This window comes from Mesoplodon densirostris, chromosome 4 (genome assembly GCF_025265405.1).
Source record: "Mesoplodon densirostris isolate mMesDen1 chromosome 4, mMesDen1 primary haplotype, whole genome shotgun sequence".
NCBI classification, from domain to species: Eukaryota; Metazoa; Chordata; class Mammalia; order Artiodactyla; family Ziphiidae; genus Mesoplodon; species Mesoplodon densirostris.
Window position 1 is genome coordinate 117511625 of NC_082664.1, and position 25893 is coordinate 117537517.

At 39.0% G+C, this 25893-nt stretch overlaps 1 protein-coding gene across 10 annotated transcripts in view; it reads right to left on the reverse strand.

Annotated features, from left to right (window-relative positions):
* SCAPER (S-phase cyclin A associated protein in the ER) overlaps nucleotides 1-25893 on the reverse strand; it is a 498644-nt gene that overhangs the window by 46919 nt on the left and 425832 nt on the right. For 9 of the 10 annotated variants that reach the window (XM_060096948.1, XM_060096953.1, XM_060096954.1 and 6 more), the window contains one exon: nucleotides 17484-17639. In XM_060096948.1, the coding sequence (XP_059952931.1) occupies nucleotides 17484-17639 (156 nt within the window). Of the gene's footprint in view, nucleotides 1-17483; nucleotides 17640-24294; nucleotides 24330-25893 lie in introns of those variants that run through there. The other variant, XM_060096956.1, reaches the window with a different exon arrangement.

Genomic DNA, 25893 nt, shown 5'->3' on the forward strand with positions numbered 1-25893 from the left:
TTAGATTCCACATACAAGTGATAACACACAGTATTTGTCTTTCTCTGTGTCATCTATTTCACTAAGCATAATATTTCCAGGTCCAGTCATGTTGCTGCAAATGGCAAAATTTTATTCTTTTTATGGCCAAGTAGTATTCCATTGAGTGTATGTGTGTATGCATCTCCTTTTTCCACGCATCTGTTGATGGACACTTAGGTTACTTCCGTATCTTGGCTACTGTAAATAATGTGGCTATGAACACTGGGGTGCATGTATCTTTTCAAATTAGTGTTTTCATTTTCTTTGGATATACACCCAGGAGTAGAATTACTGCATCATATGGTAGTTCTACTGTTAGTTTTTTGAGGAACCTCCATACTGTTCTCCATAGTGGCTACACCTATTTATATTATACCAACAGTGTACAAGGGTTTCCTTTTCTCCATATCCTTGCCAACGTTTGTTATTTGTGGTGTTTTTGATGATAGTCATTCTGACAGGTGTGAGGTGTTATCTCCTTGTGATTTTTAAAGTTTTATTGAAGTATAGTTGATTTACAATGCTGTGTTTAATTTCTGCTGTACAAAAAAGTGATTCAGCTATATATACATACATATATATATACATATATATATATATATATATATATATATGTATATATATATATTATTTTCCATTATGGTTTATCACAGGATACTGAATATAGTTCCCTGTGCTATACAGTAGGACCTTGTTGTTTATCCATCCTATATATAGTAGTTTGTATCTGCTAATCCCAAACTCCCAGTTAACTTCCCTTCCCCATCCTGCTTCCCCCTGGCAACCACAAATCTGTTCTCTTTATCTGTAAGTCTGTTTTTGTTTTGTAGATATGTTCATTTGTGTTGTATTTTAGATTCCACATATAATTAATATCATATGGTATTTGTTTTTCTCTTTCTGACTTACTTCACTTAGCATGATAATCTCTAGGTCCATCCATGTTGCCGCAAATGGCATTATTTCATTCTTTTTTATGGCTGAGTAATATTCCCTTGGATATATATATACCACATCTTCTTTATCCATTCATCTGTTTATGGACATTTAGGTTGTTTCCATGTCTTGGCTACTGTAAACAGTGCTGCTCTGAACATAGGGGTGCATGTATCTTTTTGAATTATATTTTCGTCTGGGTATATGCCCTGGAGTGGGATTGCTGGATCATACAGCAACTCTATTTTTAGTTTTTTGAGGAAACTCCATACTGTTTTCCACAGTGATTGTACCAATTTACATTCCCACCAATAGTGTAAGAGGGTTCCCTTTTCTCCACACTCTCTCTAGCATTTATTATTTGTAGACTCTTTAATGATGGCCATTCTGACTGGTGTGAGGTTGTACCCCATTGTAGTTTTGATTTGCATTTCTCTAATAATTAGCGATGATGAGCATCTTTTCATGTGCCTACTGGCCATCTGTATGTCTTCTTCAGAGAAATGTCTTTTTGGGTCTTCTGCCCATTTTTTTTTGTTTTTTTGTTTTTTTGCGGTACGTGGGCCTCTCACTGTTGTGGCCTCTCCTGTTGCGGAGCACAGGCTCCGGACGCGCAGGCTCAGCGGCCATGGCTCACGGGCCCAGCCGCTCCGCGGCACGTGGGACCCTCCTGGACCGGGGCATGAACCCGTGTCCCCTGCATCGGCAGGTGGACTCTCAACTACTGCGTCAACAGGGAAGCCCCTGCCCATTTTTTAATAGGGTTGTTTGTTTCTTTTTTTGATATTGAGTTGTATGAGCTGTTTATATATTTTGGATATTAACCCCTTGTTGGTTGCATCATTTGTAAATATTTTCTCATATTCAGTAGGTTGTCTTTTCATTTTGTCAATCGTTTCCTTTGCTGTGCAAAAGCTTTTAAGTTTAATTAGGTCCTATTTGTTTACTTTTGTTTTTATTTCCTTTGTCTTAGGAGTCAGATCTCTCAAAACACTGGATTTATGTCAAAGAGTATTCTATTTGTTTTCTTCTAGGAGTTTGACAGTTTCCAGTTTCGCATTTGGGTCTTTAATCCACTTTGAGTTTATTTTTGCGTATCATGTGAGAAAATGCTCTAATTTCATTCTTTTACATGTAACTGTCCAGTTTCCCCAGCACCATTTATTGAAGAGACTGTTTTTTCTCCCTTGTATATTCTTGCCTCCTTTGTCACAGAAACCATAAGTGTGTGGGTTGATTTCTGGGCTCCCTATTCTGTTCCTTGAGCTATGTGTCTGTTTTTGTGCCAGTACCATACTGTTTTGAGTACTGCAACTTGGTAGCATGGTCTGAAGTCAGGGAGCATAATACCTCCAGCTCTGTTCTTCTTTCTTAAGATTGTTTTGGCTATTTGGGGTCTTTTGTGTTTCCATAGAAATTTTAAAACTATTTGCTCTTGGGCCTCCCTGGTGGCGCAAGTGGTTGAGAGTCCGCCTGCCGATGCAGGGGATACGGGTTCGTGCCCCGGTCTGGGAGGATCCCATATGCCGCGGAGCGGCTGGGCCCGTGAGCCATGGCCGCTGAGCCTGCGCGTCCGGAGCCTGCGCGTCCGGAGCCTGTGCTCCGCAACGGGGGAGGCCACAACAGTGAGAGGCCCGCATACCGCAAAAAAAAAAAAAAAAAAAAAAAAAAAAAACAAAACTATTTGCTCTAGCTCTGTCAAAAATGCCATTGGCATTTTGATAGGGATTATTGAATCTGGAGATTGCCTTGGGTAGTATGGTCATTTTAACAATATTAAGTCTTCAAATCCATGAACATGGTATATATCTTTTCATCTGTTTATGTCATCTTCAATTTCTTTCATCAGTTTCTTAGAGTTTTCTGAGTATAGGTCTTTTACCTCCTTAGTTAGATTTATTCTTAGGTATTTTATTTTATTTATTTTTTGATGTGATTGTAAATTGGATTGTTCCTTAATTTCTCTGACAGTTTGTTGTTTGTGTATAGAAATGCAACAGATTTCTGTAAATTAATTTTGTGTCCTGAAACTTGACTGAATTCATTGATAAGCTGTAGTAGTTTTTTCGGTGGTGTCTTTCAGATTTTCTATGTATAGTATCATATTATCTGCAGACAGTGACAGTTTTACTTCTTCCTTACCAATCTGGATTCCTTTCATTTCTTTTTCTTGTCTGATTGCTGTGCCTAGGACTTCCAATACTATGTTGAATAAAAGTGGTGAGACCGGGCATCCTTGTCTTGTTCCTGGTCTTAGAGGAAATGCTTTCAGCTTTTCATTGTTGAGTATGTAATTAACTATGGGTTTGTCATATATGGTCATTTTTTATGTTGAGGTATGTTCCCTCTACACCCACTTTGTGGAGCGTTTTTATCATAACTCAATGTTGAATTTTGTCAAAAGTTTTTTCTGCATCTATTGAGATGATCATATGATTTTTATTCCTCAATTTGTTAATGTGGTATATCACACTGATTGATTTGTGGATACGGAACCATCTGTGCTTCCCTGGATAATTTCTACTTGAACATGGTTTATGATCTTTTTAATGTATTGTTGGATTTGGTTTGCTAATATTTTGAGGATCTTTGCACCTATGGTCATCAGTGTTACTGGCCTGTATTTCCTTTTTCTTGTGATATATTTGTCTGGTTTTGGTATCAAGGTGATGTGGGCCTTGTAGAATGAGTTCAAAAGCATTCCTTCCTCTGTAACTTTCTGAAAGTTTGAGGAGCATAGATGTTAACTCTTCTCTAAATGTTTGGTAGAATTCACCTGTGAAGCCGTCTGGTCCTGGACTTTTGTTTTTTGGGAGGTTTTAAAATTCCTGATTCAATTTCATTACTGGTAATTGATCTGTTCATATTTCCTAGTTCTTCCTGGTTCAGTCTTGGAAGATAGTACCTATCTAGGAGTTTGTCCATTTCTTCTGTCCAGTTTACTGCCATATAATTGTTTGTAGTAATCTCTTATGACCTTTTATATTTCTGTGGTGCTGGCTGTAACTTCTCTGTTTTTATTTCTGATTTTACTGATTTGTGCTCTGTTTTTTTTTTTCCTTGATGTATCTGGCTAAAGGTTTATCAATTTTGTTTATCTTCAAAGAACAAGCTCTTGGTATCACTGATTTTTTTCTATTTTTTTTTACACCCTGTTTCATTTTTTTCTGCTGTTATCTTTGTGATTTCTTTCTTTCTACTAATTTTGGGTTTTGTTTGTTCTTTTTGTAGTTCCTTTAGGTGTATGGATAGGTTGTTTGTTTGAGATTTTTCTTGTTTCCTGAGGTAAGCTTGTATCACTATAAACTTCCCTCTTAGAACTGCTTTTGCTGTGTCCCATAGATTTTGAATTGTTGTGTTTTTGTTTTCATTTGTCTCCAGGTATTTTAAAATTTCTTCTTTGATTTCTTTAGTGATCCATTGGTTGTTTAGTAGCACATTGTCTAGCCTCATCTGTGTAATTTTTGCAGTTTTTTTCTTGTAGTTGATTTCTAGTCTCACAGTGGTGTGGTTGGAAATGATGCTTGATATGATTTCAATTTTCTTAAATTTACTGAGACTTGTTTTGTGGCCTAGGATGTGATCTATCCTGGATAATGCTCCATGTGCACTTTAAAAGAATGTGTATTCTGCTGCTTTTGGATGGAATCTTCTTTATATATCTATTAAGTCCATTTGGTCTCATGTGTAATTTAAGGCCAGTGCTTCCTTATTGGTTTTCTGTCTGGATGATTCATCAATTGATATAAATGGGGTGTTAAAGTCCCCTACTATTATTGTGTTACTGACAATTTCTTCCTTTATGTCTGTTAATATTTGCTCTATGTTTTTAGATGCATTTATCTTGTGTGCATATATATTTACAATTGTTATATCTTCTTCTTGGATTGATCCCTGATCATTATGTAATGTTTAAGAGTGTTTTGTTTAATTTCTGCAAATCTGTGAATTTTCTAGTTTTACTTCTATTATTGATTTCTTACTTTATCCCATTATGGTCAGAGAAGATATTTTGTATGATGTCTACCTTTTAAAATCCACTGAGACTTAATTAGTGGCCTAACATGGTATTCTATCCTGGAAAATGTCCCATATACACTTGAGAAGAATGTGTATTTTGCTTTGGGGTAGAATGTTCAGGAGGGGCATTATTCTGTCACATGGGCCTATTCATTCATGATTCATTTATTCAACAAATATTCACTGAGGACCTACTCTGTGAAAGCACTTTTCTAGGCACTGGGATTCAGCAGTAAAATCTATGTTCTCTTTCTAATAAAACTTACATTTTAGTGTATGAGATACAATGAACAAATAAACAAGTATCACATGTAATATATAGTATGTCAGGTGTGCTAAGTACTGTAGAAGAGCAGGGGATATGGGTAGGGAATGAAGATGTAGGGGTGTGTGTGTTTGTGTGTGTGTGTGATGCTATTTTATATAGGATGGTTGGGGAAACCCTTTCTAAAGTGCTATTTAAGCAGAATTCTACAGAAAGTGAGGAAAGAAGCCATGTGGATACCTGAGGCAAGGGTGTTTTTAGGCAGAGGAGCAGCAAGTCCCAAGGCTTGGAGCCAGGAGCATGCATGACATATTCAAGAAATAGCAAGAAGGCCAGTGTGGCTACAGCTGGTTAAGCAAAGTGGAGGAACAAAGGGGGATGAGGTCAGAGAGGAAACAGGAAGACGATCAGGTAGGGTCTTGTAGAGCATTGTAAGGACATTATAACGGTTTTACTGAATGAGATGGAAAGCCATTGTAAGGTTTTGAGCAAAGGGGTGATATAATATGACTTTGGTTTAAAAATAATCACTATAGCTAATTGGTTGAAAAGTTGTTAGAAGAGCCAAGACAGAAGCAGAGAGGCCAATTAAGAGACTGTTCCAATCATCCGAGTGAGAGATCATGGTGGATGAACCAGGATGGTAGTCATGGATGTGGTAAGAAGTGGCTGGATTCTGAAAAATATTCAGAAGGGAAAACCAATAGGATTTCCTGATAGAATGAATGTGGGGGTGAGAAAAAGAGGAGTAAAAAATGGCTCAGTGGTTTTTTTGCCTGAGTAATTGAAAGAATGTGGCTGCCATTTACAGAAATGGGAAAGACAGTGGATAGAGCATGTCTGGGGAGGAAAATGAGGAGTTCAGCTTTAAACTCGTTAAATTCAAGATGCCTATTAGACACCTAAGTGAAGATACTGGATCAGAAGTTGGATAAAATGAGCTTCCCAAGGGTAGGGAATTTTGTCTGTCTCCAGGGATTAGTACAGTATCTGACATAGAGTAACCACTCAAGAGACATTTGTTGAATAAATGAATAAATATACAAGTCTGAGTTCAGAGGAGTGATCTGGGCTTGAGATATTTGGGAGTCATCAACACACAGATGGTATTTAAAGCCAGCTCATCTAGTGAGTGAACATAGATTAGTCTGAGAATTAAGCCTTCGGATACTCCTAAGTGTAGAAGTTGGGGAGATGAGAATAAACCATCAAAGGAAACTGAAAAATGAAACCAGTGGGGTAGGAGGAAAAGCAGGGAAGTGTGGTGCCCTAGAAGCAAACTGAAGATAGTTTCAAGGAGGAGAAAGTAAAAAATAAAAAAGTTTAATTAAAAATAAGTGAGGACTAAAAAAGGATGAAATTTATAGAAATGACTATTAAATCCTATTTTTAGATTTAAAAACTAACTGCATATGTTTAGGATGGGAAGAAGGTAAGTGACAGAGGACTGGAATATAGCTTTCAATGATAAGTGGGGGAAAAAGACTAAGCAAATTAGCTTCCTATCCATTCAAATGAAGAAACAGTCTTGCTTGATTACCCATGAATATAATTCAATTTTGACTGAGCTAACAGGAGTAAAACATACACAACCAGAAAGGTTTATCCTGATCCACCGCAATGAACAACTACTCTGGAAGTACTGGTTCTAGCACTGGGTATGGCACTACATTCAGGACACTGATGTATCAGAAAGATCCCAAGGAAAGTGACTTGTGTGGTAAAACTATGTGGAAACAGTGTCACCTGAGGTACATTTGAAGGTACTGGGAAATTTATTTCAGAACTGGAGGATATAAAGGTTATCTTCAAACTAAAGAGGTATTACACTGTTATTTATGACCCCAGAGGAGAGATGCTACCCGAAAGCACATATTAGATAAACTTACAGAAAATTTTCTAACAATCAGAACACCCAAAAGTTAAATGGGCTGTTGGTGAGGTATTACATTCTTAACTATTCTGCAATCAGTGGAGGAATACATTCACTGAAGTCACAGAGGGCACTCAAAACTCAGCTGGGCAATGGACAGGATGATGTCTAAGATTCTGTTCAGTTCTGGGGTGTTATAACAGGTGTGAATCTACTTCAAATATTATAGTCTCCTACACAGACACACACACGCACACACACACACACCCTATATTTTATATATACAGTAGAGGGAGAAAATAGCTTGTTTAATGCAGATCTAATTTGGAGCCCTGTTAAAGGGAATGAGGATGACTTAGTGGAGATATGAGAGCAAGAGAAAACTCAAGGTGGAAAAGATACATGTGTAAGCACTATAAGATAGTCTGGATATTTGGTTAGAGAAGAGGAAAAATATAGGGGAAATTAAATAGTGAGAATATTAGGTAGGGTGAGGCTGGCTGATCATTTGGGAGGATTTCCAAAGTACCTGGTTATTAGTTTCAGTTGAATTCAAAAAGGAACTTTTGAGAAGGAAACCTGTCTGGGAAGAGAAGTGATAGATGATGAAAACAGAGAGACATTCTTATTGTTGGAGATCAGCAACCTAGAACATGCTTGAGAAAGAAGACCAAGAGGACACCAATGAGAATGGAAGGTAAAGGGTGAGGCCCCTAAGAAGAAACTGTGGTCTCTGGCAGAGGTCTGGAAGGAGGACCAAGAAAGTGGAAGATAAAGACAGTCTTGGGACAACCAAAGGTGAATGGAGAAAGGGCAGGGAGGAGTCCAAAAGGTGAGAATATGGCAGCTCTGGATGACTGACAACAGTATATGGTCCTAGATCTTGGAACTACAGACTAGGACTGTTGTCCAAGAATGCTTCTCAGATGGGACATTTCTGACCTATCTTCAGTTTTCTCATTATCACTGTAAAACACAAAAGGGCCCTGTGCTGATTTTGGCTAGTTCAGCTGATATTTTGGATTTCTCTTATCTTTAGTATTTGGCAGTTAGGCTGAAGGAGCTCTGCCAGAGGCTCTGCTGTGTTGCCAAATGAAAGCAATTACTTCTCCTAGGTGAGTAACTGGGAGGAAAAAACTGTCATATCTGGGCTGCATGATGCAGTACCTTCCTAATTAATCTTTCCTGCTTCCACTCTTGCCCCTATAATCCATTCTACACAGAGTAAAAATCCATTACTTTTTAAGTAATCAGATCATGCTGCTCTCCTGCTTAAAATCCTCCAGTGGCTTCCTATCACACTTAGAATAAAACCCAAACTTCCAATCTCTCTGTCCTGATCTCTTGGCCCTTCATCTCCTAGCACTTTCTTGCTCATCACATTCCAGCACACTGCCTTCTACGTTTCTGGTACACACCCACTTCAGATATTTGAGAGCCATCAACTTCCTATTCTGCTCAACTAGAATACTCTTCCCTCCGATCTTTACAGAGTTGGCTCCTTCTTAGCTCAGTGTCATCTTCCCAGAGGCCTTCCCTGACCACTCACCCAAATCACTCTGCTATATTACCCTGCTTTATTTTCTCATATCACTATTACTAGCTAAAATTATCTTATTCATTTACTGGTTTATCATCTTTTTCTCCTGTTAGACTGTGAGCTCCACAGAGCGAGTATTTTGTTCACCACTGGATCCCTAATACCGCAACAAGTGTCTGGCGCATATCAAGTGCTCAGTAAACAGTAACTAATAAAGATTTGCTAAAGCAATGGAAGGAAGAGAGAGAGAACTGGTCTCAGAAAGGTATGCCAAAGGCATGAAGGCCTTGGACATCTCCTTCTTACCTTAGGGGAGGAAGAATGTGAGACATAGGCACCTCTTCTTCCTATGCTAAGAGTAAGCCCAGGAAATGGGGCCCTGGCATAGGTCGATGGTGCACACCAGTATTTGCTAATGCTGTCAGTCATAGCTATTTACCGACTTCTTATTTTGTTTCTACCCTGGTGCTAGGTGCCTGAAGGGGAGCTGCTAGGATATTTAGTCTCTCTCCTTAGGGAAACCTTTTCATCTGAAGACACAAAACATATACACAGGACAAAGGAACTAGTGAATTAGAAGTAGACAAATATCAAGTCATAGGTATAAATAACAGGAGCCATCTCATATTTCTGAGGCAAGCATATTTTTGATTTAATTGCATAGGACTGGATTGGATTTTGAAAGACAGAAGTCAAAGATAATAAAAGTTTGAGGTCTTAACATCTTTTCATATTACTACAGTCATGAGCAGAATAAGGTAATCAGGAGGAAAAGCCAACTTTGGATGAAAGCCAATGAGCTTAGAATCTGACATATTAAATATAAGTTCCTGGTAGAAACTGTCAGTAGGAATTCCAAGAGGAAATGTCTGTCAGGGTCTTGTTTATGAATATGGTTTATGCCTTAACTTTACTTGCTTCTGGCTTCATTTACTTTTCCTTACCTATTTTCTTTTATTCTAATTTTTTTCATCTATTTTTTAAAAATAAGAAGACATATATACTTCTGTAAGCCATCTCAAATCTTTTTGGAACAGGGTGGGGTATAATAAATATATATATATAAAAGCACCTTGGGCAGAAGGTTAGGGTGACAGACATGTTAGCCCCCATTTGCCCTTACCCTGTCCAACTCTGTGAAGAAGAATTGTCAAATTCATGTTTATAATGTGAGGAAACAGGCACTGAGAAGCTAAAGAATCTGTCACTGGTCACAGAGCTAGGAGAGCAGGAACTGCATTCACATTTTTCTGACTCCCAAACCTGGGCTCTTCAATACAACAGTACAAAAGGATTTTCCTCTTGAGATCCTGGCCCCCAAAGTCCTAGAGCCAGTGGGAGTTCAACTGCAAGTGTACACCAGACATATTCTGCTATCCTAAGTCTGGTGAGCCTGCATGCATATTGGCAGACTACCTTCATCACACCCTCTCCCCTCTGGGAGTAGTAAGTCAGTGAAGCCTGCCCCTAAATGCTGGCCCTGTGGGCTAAGGCCCAGGCAGCTTTCTCTGGCATAGTGTTCACCTAGCACGCAGTAGACACACAGTTTGAATTGCAGCAATGAAGTGATCATCTTTCTGTCCCTACAAGTCAACTACCACTTTATTACCAGCTGGGATAGATCTTTCAGAAATCTCTGTACTAGCATTTGCCCAATTGTGAATATAGAGACAGCCCAGAGGTTCCTGTTCCTGTATTCTTCTCACTTTCCAGACCTGACGGATTCGGACAATCACTCTTCCTTATCAGTCTAGAGGCTGTTATGCTCCCTTGGACAGTGTGAGGATTGCTGGGAGATAACTCATGAGGAGCCCTTAGCCTGGGGCACATAAACAGTGTTCAACAGATGTTACTTCCTTTAGTTACACTTGCTTAGTCTTATTATGTTTACTTCATTCCCCATCTCCCAACACCAGCAAGCCTTTTGTCCGAGGACAGTGGCTAAAGATGCCAAGAGAGGGCCTCCCTGGTGGCGCAGTGGTTGGGAGTCCGCCTGCCGATGCAGGGGATGCGGGTTCGTGCCCCGGTCTGGGAGGATCCCACGTGCCGCGGAGCGGCTGGGCCCGTGAGCCATGGCCGCTGGGCCTGCGCGTCCGGAGCCTGTGCTCCGCAACGGGAGAGGCCACAACAGTGAGAGGCCCGCATACCGCAAAAAGAAAAAAAAAAAAAAAAGATGCCAAGAGAAATGATAATACCAAGTATGAGACTGCAGAGAGGAAAGAATACAGATGAGAACAAGATACTGGGAACACATTTATCTCTAGGGTAGGTTGGAATGTGGAAGACTCTATTTTTCAAATATAAACATAGCAATATTTCTGGTACAATACGCTCTTCCAGAACCTTTATATTGCCCATGAAGAGATGGGAGTCTACTTCTCCTCCCTTTGAAGGTGAATGGGACTCTGTGGCTGCCTTGCTGAACAGAATTCAGTGGAGGGGATGCTGCATGACTCCTGAGGCTAGGTCATAAAAGGGGACATGGTTTCCACCTAGCTCTCTCACTTGTCAGGATGCTCCTCCTTTGAACCTCCACCATGCTGTGCAGCCCAAATTCGCCTGTGCAGAGGGACCACATGGAAAGGTCCCTAACAAACAGGTAGCGTGAACTACAGTCATGTGTGAACAAGCACACAGATGATTCCAACCTCCAGCCTTCAAGTCTTCCAACTGAGGCCTAGACACTGTGGAACAAAGATGAGCCATTCTCCTGTATCTTGAGAGAATTCCTGACATACAGAATCTGTGAGATTAATAGATTGTCATTTTATGTCACTAAGTTTTGGGGTAATTTGTTACACAACCATAGTAACTGGAACAAGAATGAAAGCAAAGGAGAATATGTGGTACGGTGAGACGGGAGAAGTGTAGGGAGAAGAGTGGGGTTAGAATAATCTATATGTTGCCAAGGAGCAAATAGAACTAGTACTAGTAGGTAGTATTAGGGAGACGGATTACAGCTTGGTATAAGGAGAGGCTTTTAAAGCATTAAAACTGATCAATGACAGAACAGGCTCCCCTGGTAAATAATAAGTTCCTTGTCAATGAAGATACTCAAATGTAAACTGAAAGAAGTTATTGAAGAGCTACAAATCTGAACAGAAGACTGGATTAAAGTGACTTTAAGGTTCCTTCCAGTCAATGGAACGTGACAGCACATTAGATCTGGGGTACAAGGAAGACGGATGAGAAAGAGATGACATCTGGAGCCTGATGCCCGAAAGACCAGTGATACCATACATAAAAAGAGAGACTATGAGAGGATTTAAAAAGATTCTTCTTTTCCATTCCTTTTGCCTCTTGCCCAGATGCTGTTAATGGTCTTTCCCACTTTCTACAGCCTCTCTCATACACTTTCACATGATAACTCCCAAATATGGTTTTTAGCATGTCATTGCCCTGACCAAAGGCTTTTAATGACACCACTGCCACCACCACATTCAGCAGATTGTTTTATACGTCACACAGTAGTCTTATATTTATTACCTCATTTGACATCATAACAGCCTGGTAGGCACTAAAATCACCACTACATACATCTCAAAATCCAGCCAAATTAAGTACTCTGTTCATTCTTCATGTTTTTTTCTGCTTTGATGTCTTTGCGTATGCTATTTTCTTTATCTATGTTTTTCTCAACTCTAAATGTTCCAACCCTTTTTATCTTTCAAGGCCTAGATTAAATTTTAGTTGCTCTAGAAAACAGCTAATTCCTACAACTAAGAGTGATCTCTCCCTCCTCTGAAGTCCATCAACGATGATGTGTTAATCCAATATTTATTAAGCATTTACTATGTGCCAGGCAGCATGCTAAGTGTTTTTGGTGTTTTATGTTCTATCCTCTGTATCACTCTCTGCCTTATACCATGGATATTTGTATATACCTCTTCTTTACTAGCTTACAAGGTCCTTGAGGACTCGATCAACATCTTAGTCATTTTTGTTTTCTCCCAAGCCTAGCACAGGGCCTGGCACAGAGCAAGCACTGTATAAATATTTGTCTAATGAATGAATGAATAATTCAGGCAGGCAGAGTTAAAGTTTACCTTTGCTTGAACAAATGGTTTTCAAGCACCCTTAAACACTTGAGAAGCACTCATTTATATCCACATAATTAATGGGCTAAATTACAAATTATTCTTATCTTTTTATGACACAGGTTTCCAGAGACCTTGGCTAGAACTCATTTTGTTAGTGTAGTTTACAGATGCGAAAATAAAACCCACAAATACACATAATAACAAATTTCTTTTTCTCTAAAAATATTCTAGCTTTCAGAATAGTGTTTTCCAACCAATCAGAATTAACTAAGTTTTACAAGCTCCTCTTTTTCTTCTGTGCAGTCATAAGGACTGTAAACTCTTTCACTTTGGATCCACTACTTCTTGGCCCTCTTGCTATAGTACTTTGCATAGTTATGCATCTAGAAATGATTGCTGATTAAGTGAAAGGTTTTGTGTTGGTTACAATTTATAATCATTTATTACTGCTCGGATCCTATTAGTTTGGCTAAGGAGCCAGCACCTTAAGGGGGACTCAGTGAGCCTCAGCCAATTACGGCAGTTGAGTCACTGCCCTGAGATTTGAAAACTATCCTTTTTTCCTTATTTCTTGCAGGCCCAAGAATGGAAAACTGCTAACAGTTAAGGCCAAACAGTCATTTCCGAAAGTCCTATTACAGATTGTTGAATTTTGTTGAAGTGATTAAGAATTATAGCTTGTGAACAATTCGCATATTAAAATTGTAGAGTAATCCTAATATAAAAATCAATCCTTTCACCAGAAGATCACAATTTCAAGTTTTACTTAAAGAAATGCAAGCTTACTGTTCAAAACCAAGCCTGGTACAAAAATCATCAGTTAGTACTTTTCTCCCCCATGCTGAAGCGGAGATTAACAGTGTAAATACTGACACCCAAATTGTCTTTCAGAAAACCTAGGTAAAAATTAGAAGATTAAGGGCACAATAGGAGGGCAGTGCAAAGGCAGACCTGCTATAATCACCATCACAAAGGCCGGCCACCGGCAGACTGCCAAGTGTTTACTCAAAGCCCTGCGCTATCAATTAGTGTACATAATTATCTCAGGGTCTGCCAGTTCACAAGAGGCAGTTTTTGAAGGTCTCTCTGGCCCCCCTTTGTCTTTCACTCCTGTTGGTCACAGAAGGGCTTTGAGGACAAGCCTTCCTCGGCGCTCAGGCTCTGGCTGGCTTCCCTTGGCAGCCCCAACAGGAATTATGTGAATTCCTCCAGTATAACAACAACCAAGCTACCTTTCTCTCCACACACGGCTTTGACCTTGTGCTGAGACTATTTAACACATGCAACAAAATGCTTTCAACAGGTCGTTGTAGCTTATAGTTTAAAAATTAATTTCCACGAAGAAATGGGAAGTATTGTAGCACAAAATGGGCTGTAAATATTAGAGGTAAACAAATCAGAAGATGTAGGAAAAACTCCCCGTATTCCTGTAGCTTGGCAGCATTCAGGAAATGCTGGAAGATTGAAGGATGAGAGGAAGAACAGCAGACAGGGGTCATTCTTCTTGTCTCTCAGAGAAGCAGCTTACACTGATACTGCTAAGAATTTCCTAGGTAAATTAAGCCAGGAAACCACCCGAACCTGCTTTTGTAGCGAGGCCTACCAATAGAAATTTGCAGAGTAACTGAGGTTGGAGAAGGAAATTATATTGGGTAAAAAACAGATGAAGAATTCTTAAAAACCACTAAGGGTTAATCATTGATTTATTTAAAATCCAGTTGTATATGTACATAGAAATAATTATGCTTCATTTTATGAGTGTGTGTATATACGTATAGAATAAGGTTTTATATATAAACTTCATACATAAACACTCACACTTTGGTCTGCCTGGATAATCCTTAGGCATGTCTAGAATCATGGAAAACCACGTATATCCCCTAATTTGGAGACTATACCATCTACCACTCAAAAATTTCAAGTCAGAAACTTGGGAGTCATTGCAGACTCCTCACTTCCTCTTATATCCCATACTATCAGCTCTATGCCATTTCCCTTACATTTATTCTGTGTCCTCAATGTATCTGCTCCTCTCTATTTCTACTGTCTCCACAGGACCTCAACATTTCAAGAGCCTTTTTACTATTCCTTCTGCCTCTAGGCTCATGCCATTCCAGTCATTTCTATAGTTTTCAGGAGTGATCATCCTATCACAGAAATTTGAACATGTATGGAGCGCACTGAATACCTCATCTCCTGCCACTCTTCACAGTCACCCTATTGTAAACTACATCAAACTGAACATGAGACAATGTCTTATATATCCATAACTCTTGGTTTGGGTTGCCCCCAAAGCAGTCCCTGAAACAAAGATATGGGTGTTGGTAGTTTATTTGTGAGGAAGTAGAGAAGGAAAAGAGGGTAGGGAGAAAAGCCAATCAAGTATGTGTTAATGAACAGGTTACCACTGGGCCCCTTTGAGAAACTGTACAGAACATACCTCAGGATTGTCTCACTGAGGGTTAGCGGAGCTGGGATATTACCCACCAATGTATTGTTGGAGAGTCACTCCTGGGGGTGTTAACTCCCTGGCACTTCTAGCAAACAGCTACTTGTTCAGTGAATATCCTCAGGCAGAGAAATATAGGAAGCCACTTGTAGGTGACCTCCTGATAGGCCACAGGCACCAATAACATCTACTATATCATGCAGTGCCCATACTATGCCCTTCCTCCCAAATGAATTCTTTACTCCACTCGTCTTCCTGGATCCTTTAAGATTTAGGCCATTGAAGCCCTTCTTGACCTCCTTTGGAAGTGTTTTACTTCCTTCTCTGTGCACATTTTCTTCTGTTGCAGCTATTATGTTGTAGCTATTAATTTGCAAGTCTGACTCCACACCAGACTCTGGGCTCCCTGAGGGCAGTAACCTTAGTACTTCGCTTGGTTTCTGGCCCAAGGCAGATGTTCAGTCAATGTCTACTAGACAAGGACATGACTGTGTGTATTAAAGAGAAGAGGATCCTGTTTTCCACATATGTAATTGAGAAAATTTTCAAAGAAACAAAACGTATGCTCCCATATTTTGAATAATATAAAGTCAAGTGTGTAGGAGGGAACACCAAGGGAGGAATCTTGGGTCCTAATTCAAGTTAGTTTGGCTCAGTTGCTTTCCCTATAAAAATGAGTGGCTATTAATGACCTTTAAACTTCTTTCAAGTTCCACAGATTTCAAGTAACTGAATCCATGTGTAAGTGAAAGCTAAAGCCCACAAACTATACAACAACCACATATGGAAATGTTTATGTGTGTGATATTCATCTGGATTCAAGGAAAGAGTATAGGTGACAAAGACTTGAGACGCTGGCAGGTTTATAATGGTGTGTACACAAAAGAGTGAGTGTTGGAAGGGTCTCCTGGGTGAGAGGATACCTCCCAGGGAGTGGCCTGGCTACTGCACAGGAGCTAGCTGGGCAGCATGGCAGCCTCTAAGCTGGCAGGTGCCAATGCCCTGGATGGAGCCCTGTTACTGCTGCCAGCCTCTGGGCAGTGTGGGACCACCCGAACTTACTTAGGTCACAGACCTACAAATAACCACTTCCTGAGTTCTCGTCAAATCCCTGGAAGGTAGGCTCTGGCTACATTTCTAGAGGGAACAGACTAAGTGGAAAACTGACTACAGGCCATGCTTGGCTTCCTTGACACTCAGTCTTAATCTTCCTAGGAATGTGACTCGGGGTAGAGGGACTAGGCAAGAATAAGGAAGAATAGGTGGGTGTCGGGGGTCCTATGCATAACAGACTAACAAATGTTGAGGAAGTTCATTTCAGAAAACAAATTCTCTTTTAAAATATTCTGAATACAGACATTAGCATTGTGTGTACATTGAATATGGCTGGATAAGATTTCTTTAAGTAGCTAGACTTTATTAGTTTCAAATCATTAGTTTTATTCTTGACAAATCCCTGATATATATATATATATATATATATATATATATATATATATATATATATATATATATATATATATATATATATAAAATTTGTATGCAGTGCTGTTTAGAATTTAATTGTAAGAAAATTGTTTTACTGAACATCCTTAATATGCCTGAGGGATATGTCATATTTCTATCAGAAACACTGAGTCACTATTGCAAATGATTTTTACTTGGTAGGAGGGGAGAGAAAAGAACACGAGGCGGTTTACTCTGTCTCTCTTAGAGAATTACTGTTTTTGAGAACAGTCCACAGGGTGGGGCGAGGGGGTTTAAAGAGCCAAGCAGGCCAGTCATAGTCCCTGGCACACTGGCTAAAATGATGCCCATGGGTCATATGTGATGTCAGGGGGCTACTGTTTTTGGATGGCTCCTTTCTCTTATTCATGGAGATAACTTGGAAGGACAAAGGGGAAAATAAAGAACCTAGGAGGCTATAACTGAAAGCATGTGATGGTCAGGGCACTGTGAAGCTGTGCCGTGTTGCGCTGAAGGCCTGACTCAATTTGGTCTAGGCTTTGTCACTGACTTGCTGACTTAAGGAGAATCACTTGATTACTCTGTATCTCAGTGGAAGAGGAACTGGATGACTTCTAAGGTCTCTTGTAGAAATTATAGTTAAGTTTATGACACCAACAAGAAAAATAGGCTCTGACAGGAGCATGTAGCCAGGGAAAATGAGACATATTAGACAAGTCTCAATATGGGAAGCCAATAAGGACAGAAGTAGCACAAAGAGGAAAAGAGCCCAAGATGACCATGTACATCCCTATGAAATGACTCCAAAATAAGCAAAATCCAAGAGATGTTTCAAAAGTTGACTCCAGACTGACATCAAGTAGAGGCCTTACCTTCTGGTGACAGCAAAGCACAGTGTGCACATTCCGTGTAAGAGCCCTGCGGCATGCTGCAGAAATGTGGCTGTTTTGGGATTCTCATCCACTGGGCCTTGCACCGAGAGGAAGCAGCCACAAAGCTTGTCAATCAGACCAATGTTCACCACGTAGCTAGATGTGGGGAGAAATGTGTGTTATGAATCTGCATAGTCTGGCAACATCTTCACCTTCTAAGATAAATCTTAACAAACACAGGCTTAGACCCTTCAAACAAGCAAACACAACACACACAGGTTTGGGTACAGCATCTTAAATAACAATTTCCTTAGATTTAGTCCTGAATAATCAGCTATTTCTGTAAACTGTTCTCTTTTCTCTTTTGGTTATTCTGCTGCTATTTTTTCAGGAAAGTGATCATCTGATCATTCTCACCGGTCTAGAGAGTCTGACAATAATTGAAATGATTTATAATGATCTCTATCCTCTTGAAAAGCAGTACTTCCTAAAGTACTAGGAAGCTAAATTCACCAGAATTCAGGGATTCAGAAAATAAGATAATGCTACCCAGACACTCCTGTTACAACCTAAACTGCTAATGCCACTTTAGATTCTCTACTTTTTTTTAAACCCTATCGCCATTAGGAGTATAACAAACAGTGAGAATCTAATTGCCCTCTGTTATGAAAAGTAGCAGTCCTGAGAGTTGACAGTAACATTTATGAAGTCACTTTCATCTTTTCAGTCTATTAAACAGTTTTTCAGAGATGTTTATTAACCTGGACCAACAAGAGCAGTTCCTTTATTAGTCCACAAAGCAGAAATTGAAAATATCTGAAGACTATAAATGACCTTGTAGATAAATCAGCCTTAGCTTAGAGATTTTATACCAATTCAGTGCTACTGCATTTACATGTATGAAAAGCGCAGGACTCTGAATATAGCAGTTCTGAAAATCAACACATACAAACTTTCAGCAATATGTGCAAAGGAACTGATGCTTCTGCTTGTAAGCGCGCTAAAATCCCTATCACTATTCATTTACTAATACAGTTTTTTGTAAAAAGAAGGAGAAGCTGATGAATAATTCATGTTTGGAGCTTCTTCTAAGTTTACTATTTAAAAGGTATAAATTAATGTTCCTTTTCTCCTTTTACATTAGGAAATGCATTTATCTGGTTACTGAGCATCCGCGGCCTGTTAGGAACCAGGCCGCACAGCAGGAGGTGAGCGGCCAGTGAGCCAGCGAAGCTTTATCTTTTTTTTTTTTTTTTTTACATCTTTATTGGAGTATAATTGCTTTACAATCGTGTGTTAGTTTCTGCTTTATAACAAAGTGAATCAGTTATACATATACATATGTTCCCATATCTCTTCCCTCTCGCTTTATCTTTATTTACAGCTGCTCCCCATCACTCGCATTACCGCCTGAGCTCCACCTCCTGTCAGATCAGCGGCAACATTAGATTCTCATAGGAGCGCGAACCCTACTGTGAACTGCACATGCGAGGGTTCTAGGTTGCGCACTCCTTACGAGAATCTAATGCTTGATGATCTGGAGCTGAAGAAGTACTAGATGCTAGTGCTGGGGAGTGGCTGCAAATACAGATTATCATTAGCAGAGAGGTTTGACTGCACAGAGACTATAATAAATTAATTGCCTGCAGACACATATCAAAACCCTATCAGTGAGTGGCAAGTGAAAACAAGCTCAGGGCTCCCACTGATTCTGCATTATGGTGAGTTCTATAATTATTTCATTATATATTACAATGTAATAATAATAGAAATAAAGTGCACAATAAATGTAATGCACTTGAATCATCCCAAAACTGCCCCCTCCCAAGTCCGTGGAAAAATTGTCTTCCATAAAACTGGTCCCTGGTGCCAAAAAGGTTGGGGACCACTATCCTACAGTTTTAAAATTGGGAAGTATGAAATGATGACCACTAACCCTATTATCTTATAATGAAGGAAAATGACATATTGACATATTGAACCCTAGCCCTGCAAGTTACTGGATGACCTTGGGCAAATTACCTTGCCCTTCTTAGTCTGTTTCCTTTTTAATATAATAGAATGTTAGTATAAGGTTCTTGTAATAAGTGACTGATAAACTAATACATGAAAAGAAGTTGATACATTTTATTATTAGTTTTATTGTTACTAGTAGTAATAATAGCAGTATTTTAAAAATAGATGCATGCAAACTTACTAATCATAAATACAATGAAAATGAAGACAACACAAAATACCATTTCACAAATATCAGACTGACAAAAATCAGTGAGTTAATATAAAACATGATAAGGATATGAGGAAATGGAATTCCTATCCTTTAGTGATGGAAAGTGAAATCTGTAAAATCACTTTGGAGAACAATTTGGTGTTACTTGGTAAAGTTGGACATGCATTTATCATAATATTCATAAATTCCTACTGTAGGCATATAAACTTGAGAAACTCCCATATAGGTGCAAAAGAAGGTTTCTACAAGGATATTCATTGTATCATTGCTTGAAATAGTGAAAAAATAGAAACTATTGCCCTTAAATAGAAAATGGACGAACTGGGAATTTATTCATTTAATAGAATCTGTAGAGCAGTTAAAATAAATTTATCAGATTTATATGCATCAACATAAATAGATCTCAACCCCATGTTATGTGAACATAGAAACTGACAAAATAGTATGATAGCATTTATGTAAATTTTAAATAACACAAAACAACACAAAAGATAGAAAGCAGAATATATTGTTTATGGATATTTATTATATATAAATATATACATATAAATTTTATATACACAAATATATTTATATATATTTGTATATATTTACATATATACATATATATTATACACATGTATATAAAAATTTTATAAAAATGCATAGGAACTATATACACACACTCTAACAGTGATTTACATCTTGAGCAAGAGTAAGGGGAAAGGGATGGAGATGGGGAGTTAGCTGTATCTACAACATTTGGTTTCTTACCAATAAGAAAAAAGATCTAAGATTACTGGAAAAATGTTATTGGTTACCGAAAAATGTCAAGTTGGTACATAGGTATTGATAATTTTGTTAGGTGTATGTTGATATACTTCATCATAAAATAATAGAAAACTTAAATATTTTAAAAGGCAATAATGACAAACAGGAAAAGCATTTGAAACCTGTAAGATGAAGGACTAATGTATTTTCCCCCCATGTTTATTGAGATATAGTTGATATATACATCATATAAGTTTAAGGTGTACAATGTGATAATCTGACATATGTATATTCTGTAAAATATTACTGTTTTCCAGTTTCACACCACTGTGATTGGAAAAGATACTTGATATAATTTCTGTGTTCTTGAATTGTTGAGATTTGTTTTGTGCCGTAACATAGGATTCATCCTAGAAATTGTTCCATGCGTATTTGAGAACAATATGTATTCTGCTGCTGTTGGATGGAGTGTTCTATATATGTCTGTTAGGTCCTTTTGGCCTATAGTGTTGTTTAAATCTGCTGTTTCCTTACTGATTCTCTGTCTAGAAGATCTATCTATTGTTGGGAATGGGGTATTCAAGTCCCGACATATTATGGTATTGTTGTTTTGTTCTCCTTTTAGTTCTTTTAGTATCAGTTTTATATATTTAGGTGCTCCAATGTTGGGTGCATAAATATTTACCACACCACTGTCATATCCTTGGTGGATTGACCTCTCTATCATATAATGACCTTCTTTGTTTCTTTTAACCATTTTTAGCTTAAAATCTATTTTGTCTGATATAAATATAGCTACCCCTGCTTTCTTTTGCTTACCATTTCCTTGAAATATCTATTTCCACCCCTTCGCTCTCAGTCTATGTGTGTCTTTAAAGCTAAAATGAGTCTCTTATAGGCATAATATTGTTGGATATTGTTTTTTTATCCCTTCAGCCACTCTATGTCTTTTGATTGGAGAATTTAATCCATTTACACTTAATGTATTGATAATTACTAATTGGTAAGGACCTACTATTGTCATTTCATTAATTATTTTCTGTTTTTTAGATCCTTTGATCCTTGCTTCCTCTCTTGCTGTCTTCTTTTGTGATTTGATGACTTCTTGCGGCAGTATGCTTTGACTTCTTTACACTATATGTATCTACTACAGGTTTGTAGAGGCTTAAATAAAACATATATATTACATCCTATTTTAAGTTGATAAAAAGTTTGATAGCATACAGAAACTTTATACAGTTGTCCCTCAGTATTTGTGGGGAATTGGTTCCAGGACCCACTATAGATACCAAAATCCGCAGATGCTCAAGTCCCATCATTGGCCCTCCATACCTTCGGCTCTGCATCTACAGATTCAACCAACCACAGATTGTGTAGCACTGTAGTATTTATTGAAAAAAACCTGCATGTAAGTGGACCTGCACATTTTAAACCTGTGTTGTTCAAGAGTCAACTGTACTTTTATTTCTCCCTCCTCATATTTTAGGTTATTCATGTTATAATTTACGTATTTTTATAGTGTTCATTCAATAACAAATTACTGTGGTTATGTTTATATCTATTATGTTTGATTTTTAACTTTCAAACTAGACTTGTAAGTGAATTATGCACCACCATTACAAAGCAGAGGATCGAATTTTGACTGTATGTTTACCATTACCAGTGAGTATTACACATCCATACGTTTTTTTTTCGTCTTTTAAAAAATTTATTTATTTTATTTTTGGCTGCACTGGGTCTTCGTTGCTGCATGTGGGCTTTCTCTAGTTGCGGCGAGTGGGGGCTACTCTTTGTTGCGGTGCGCAGGCTTCTCATCACAGTGGCTTCTCTTGTTGTGGAGCATGGGCCCTAGGCACGCGGGCTTCAGTAGTTGTAACATGTGGGTTCAGTAGCTGTGGCTTGTGGGCTCTAGAGTGCAGGCTCAGTAGTTGTGGTGCACGGGTTTAGTTGCTCCACGGCATGTGGGATCTTCCTGGACCAGGGCTCGAACCCATGTCCCCTGCACTGGCAGGTGGATTCTTAACCACTGTGCCACCAGGGAAGCCCATCCATATGTTTTTATGTTATTACTTATCATCCTTTTCTTAAAATATATATATATATATATATATATATATATATATATATATATATATATTTATTTATTTATTTGGCTGCGCTGGGTCTGAGTTGGGGCACGCGGGATCTTCATTGCCATGTTTGGGATCTTCGTTGCAGCATGTGGGATCTTTAGTTGCACCATGTAGGATCTTTAGTTGCGGCATGCAGGATCTAGTTCCCTGACCAGGGATTGGATCCGGGCCCCCTGCATTGGGAGCGCAGAGTCTTAACCACTGGACTACCAGGGAAGTCCCTATCATCCTTTTCTTTAAACTTGAAGAATGCCTTTAGTATTTCTTGTAAGGCAGGTCAGTGGTGATGAACTTCTTCAGCTTTCGTTTGTTTGGCAAAGTCTTTATTTTTCCTTCTTTCCTGAAGGACAGCATTGTTGGGTACAGCGTTCTTGGTTGACAGTTTTTTCCTTCAATATTCTGAAAGGCTGTGCCACAGGCTGGGTTTCTTGATCAGGTTGGCTGCTCACTGTGCTCTGATGTTGAGCAAGGTCGCTGGCTGGCCTCTCTGGTTGGGAGGGGCCTCCATTTATATCCCATAGTTGGGTGGGTAAAGAAACTGTCTCTGTGGTTGGGAGAGTCTTTGTTTGGGCTCCATTGTGGGGTGGGGATACAGGCTATGCTTTGTAGTTGAGTGGGACAATAGCTGGGCTCTAAGACTGCCCAGGGTTACTGTTCAGTCTTCCTGGTTATCTGGGGTCAGAGGCTAAGCTCAACAGCTGGGTGGTTCTGCTGGCTTGGTTCCCTGCCTAAGAAGGGCTGTAGTTTGGACTTTGTAGCTGCCTGGGTTTCCCAGCTGGCCTTCCTGGATGGTCAGAATGAAGGCGATGCTGAGCTAGAGGGCAAGGATGATAATTTGCTTTCCTGCCCAGGTTGTGTGATAAAACAAGCTCTACAGCCAGTACAGTCTGGGGACTGGGGACCCTAATCAGCAGAACTGCCAACTGAGCTCCGTGGCCAGATGGGGCTACAGGCTCAGCTCCACAGATGGGCAGAGCTGCTGCTTGGGATCTCTGCTTGGGCACCACTTCAAGCAGCAACACAGTCCACCAAGATCTGAGTGCTGACTGCTGTCAGCCCCTCCACACCTTTCTACTTGATCACCAGTGGTCAAGCTCTGCAGATTCCCCCAGCAATCCCAGTGAGCTGAGACCCAAGTGGAAGTGTCCCACAATGCTGGGAGAGCTGGATGTCCATTTGGGCTCCCTCTTCCCACTGGAGAAACCATAGGCTTGCAGGAGGATGGGGGCTCATGCAGTGTTGTGCTGGCCTGTGGAGGGCTGTTGTGGTCAGAGTGTAGCTGCTCCTCTTACCCTTCTAATGTGGTACTTCTTGATCTCTGAGGTCCGGGGGGAGATGCTTCAGTCTCATCTACCTCCTGCATTCTGAGTTTTCACAATGGTTTCTTGTCTATGGATAGGTACTATCTGGCTTTCTTGTGAGGCCATCTGTTTGATGACACAATCTGATCAAAAGTAATGAACTAAGACCTTGTAAACAGAGGATTATCACAGGGAATCAACAATGATCCTGGCAAACAGGAGCATCATCTACAGCACTGGAGTCCATTTCATAGTACAAGATGGTTGGCTGTTCTTTAGCACATTCCATCCATATCTCAGCAAAGTTCTGGAAGCCAAAAAAATCCAAGATCAAGGGGCCAGCAGGGTTGGATTCTTCTGAGGCCTCTCTTTTTGTCTTCCAGATGGCTGCCCTCTTGCTATCTTTCATATGGTTGCCCCTCTATGCATGTGCCTAATGATTTTAATACATGAATAGCTTTTACAATTAAAAAAGTCAATACTTCCAATAGAAAAATGGGCAAAGTACATGAACAGGCAACTCACAAAATAATTAAAATGGCCAGTGAACATTAAAAAATGTTCAATATAACTACTAATATAAAAAATGAAATATTTTCGCCTCTCAGTTTGGCTAAGACTCAAAAGAATGATGATATCCGACAGTGTCTAGGCTGAGGGTACAAAGACGTACTCATATGTAATCTTTATGTAGGACAATTTGGCAATATGGATCAAAATCCTTAATGCATATTCTTTGACCCCCCAATTATACTTCTCAATGTTTAACAGAAGACGATAATCAATTGTAGGGAAAGATGTTCTTTACAGTATTATCTGTAAGAGTAAAATACTAGAATAAACCTATGTAAGTAATAATAGGTTACCTGAAGCAAGTCATGGCTACATAATTAAATACTTGGAAAGCCAGTAAAAATTCATTTGCAAGTTTCTGTTGATTTGGAAAAAAGCACTTATAAAAAAGTATGACCAATGTGTATAAGTATTACAATCTTTTTCATAAAATAACCACATATATATGTACCAAAACCAAAAAAAACCCAATGATTATCTTTGGGTGGTGTGATTAAAGATAATTTTTGTGTATTCAACAAAATCCATTGTGCTTTACTGTGTTTTTCAAATCGATTTTCTCACTGAGCACATATTAATTTTACAATTAGGAAACAAGTTATTTTAAAAAGGAGAATGGGGAGAGAGGCAGAGGCAAGCTATCTGCTATTGCAAGAGAGACTGCACTCTTAAAGAAGTAGCAATGGAGCAAAGGTAAGAAATCTGAGATATTTACAAGGTAGAATCAATAGGTACTAAAGACTTAATTGGATATTGGTTTGGTAAAGGATTGTGAAGAGTTTTTGACAATGCTCAGAATGCTGGCTTAAGTAACTGAATGGGATAGTGGTGCTACAGATAAGGACAGAAGACACAGGAAAAGTATCTCCTTTGGGTGGAAAGATAAGGTGTTCAGTTTTGAACTTGTGGAGACTGAGGTGCCTGTAGTACATCCTAGCAGCTAGGAAAGTGCTTGGCTAAAGTACACTTTTATAACTTCTCCTTGAATAGATGCCTTATGTTTACTAATTTTTGATTCCAAAAGGCTGGTATCAGTGACTTGGAATCATCTATTTGCCTCTTGGTTGCAAAGTTTGATTTCCCTGTTCGGAGGGACAGATATAAATTTCTAATTGAACATGATGAAAAGAATTGTGCTTCAGCAAAAAAACATGAATAGCCAAAGGAATCCTGTGAAAGAACAACAAAGCTGGAGGTATCACATTTCCTGATTTCAATCTATATTACAAAGCTACAGCAATCCAAATAGTATGGTACTGGCATAAAAAGAGACAAGTAGACCAATGGAACAGAACTGAGAGCCCAGAAATAAACCCATGCATATCCGGTCTATGAATATTTGACAAAGCAGCCAAGAATACTCACTAGGGAAAGGATACTCTCTTCAATAAACGGTGCTGGGAAAATCAGATAACAACATGCAG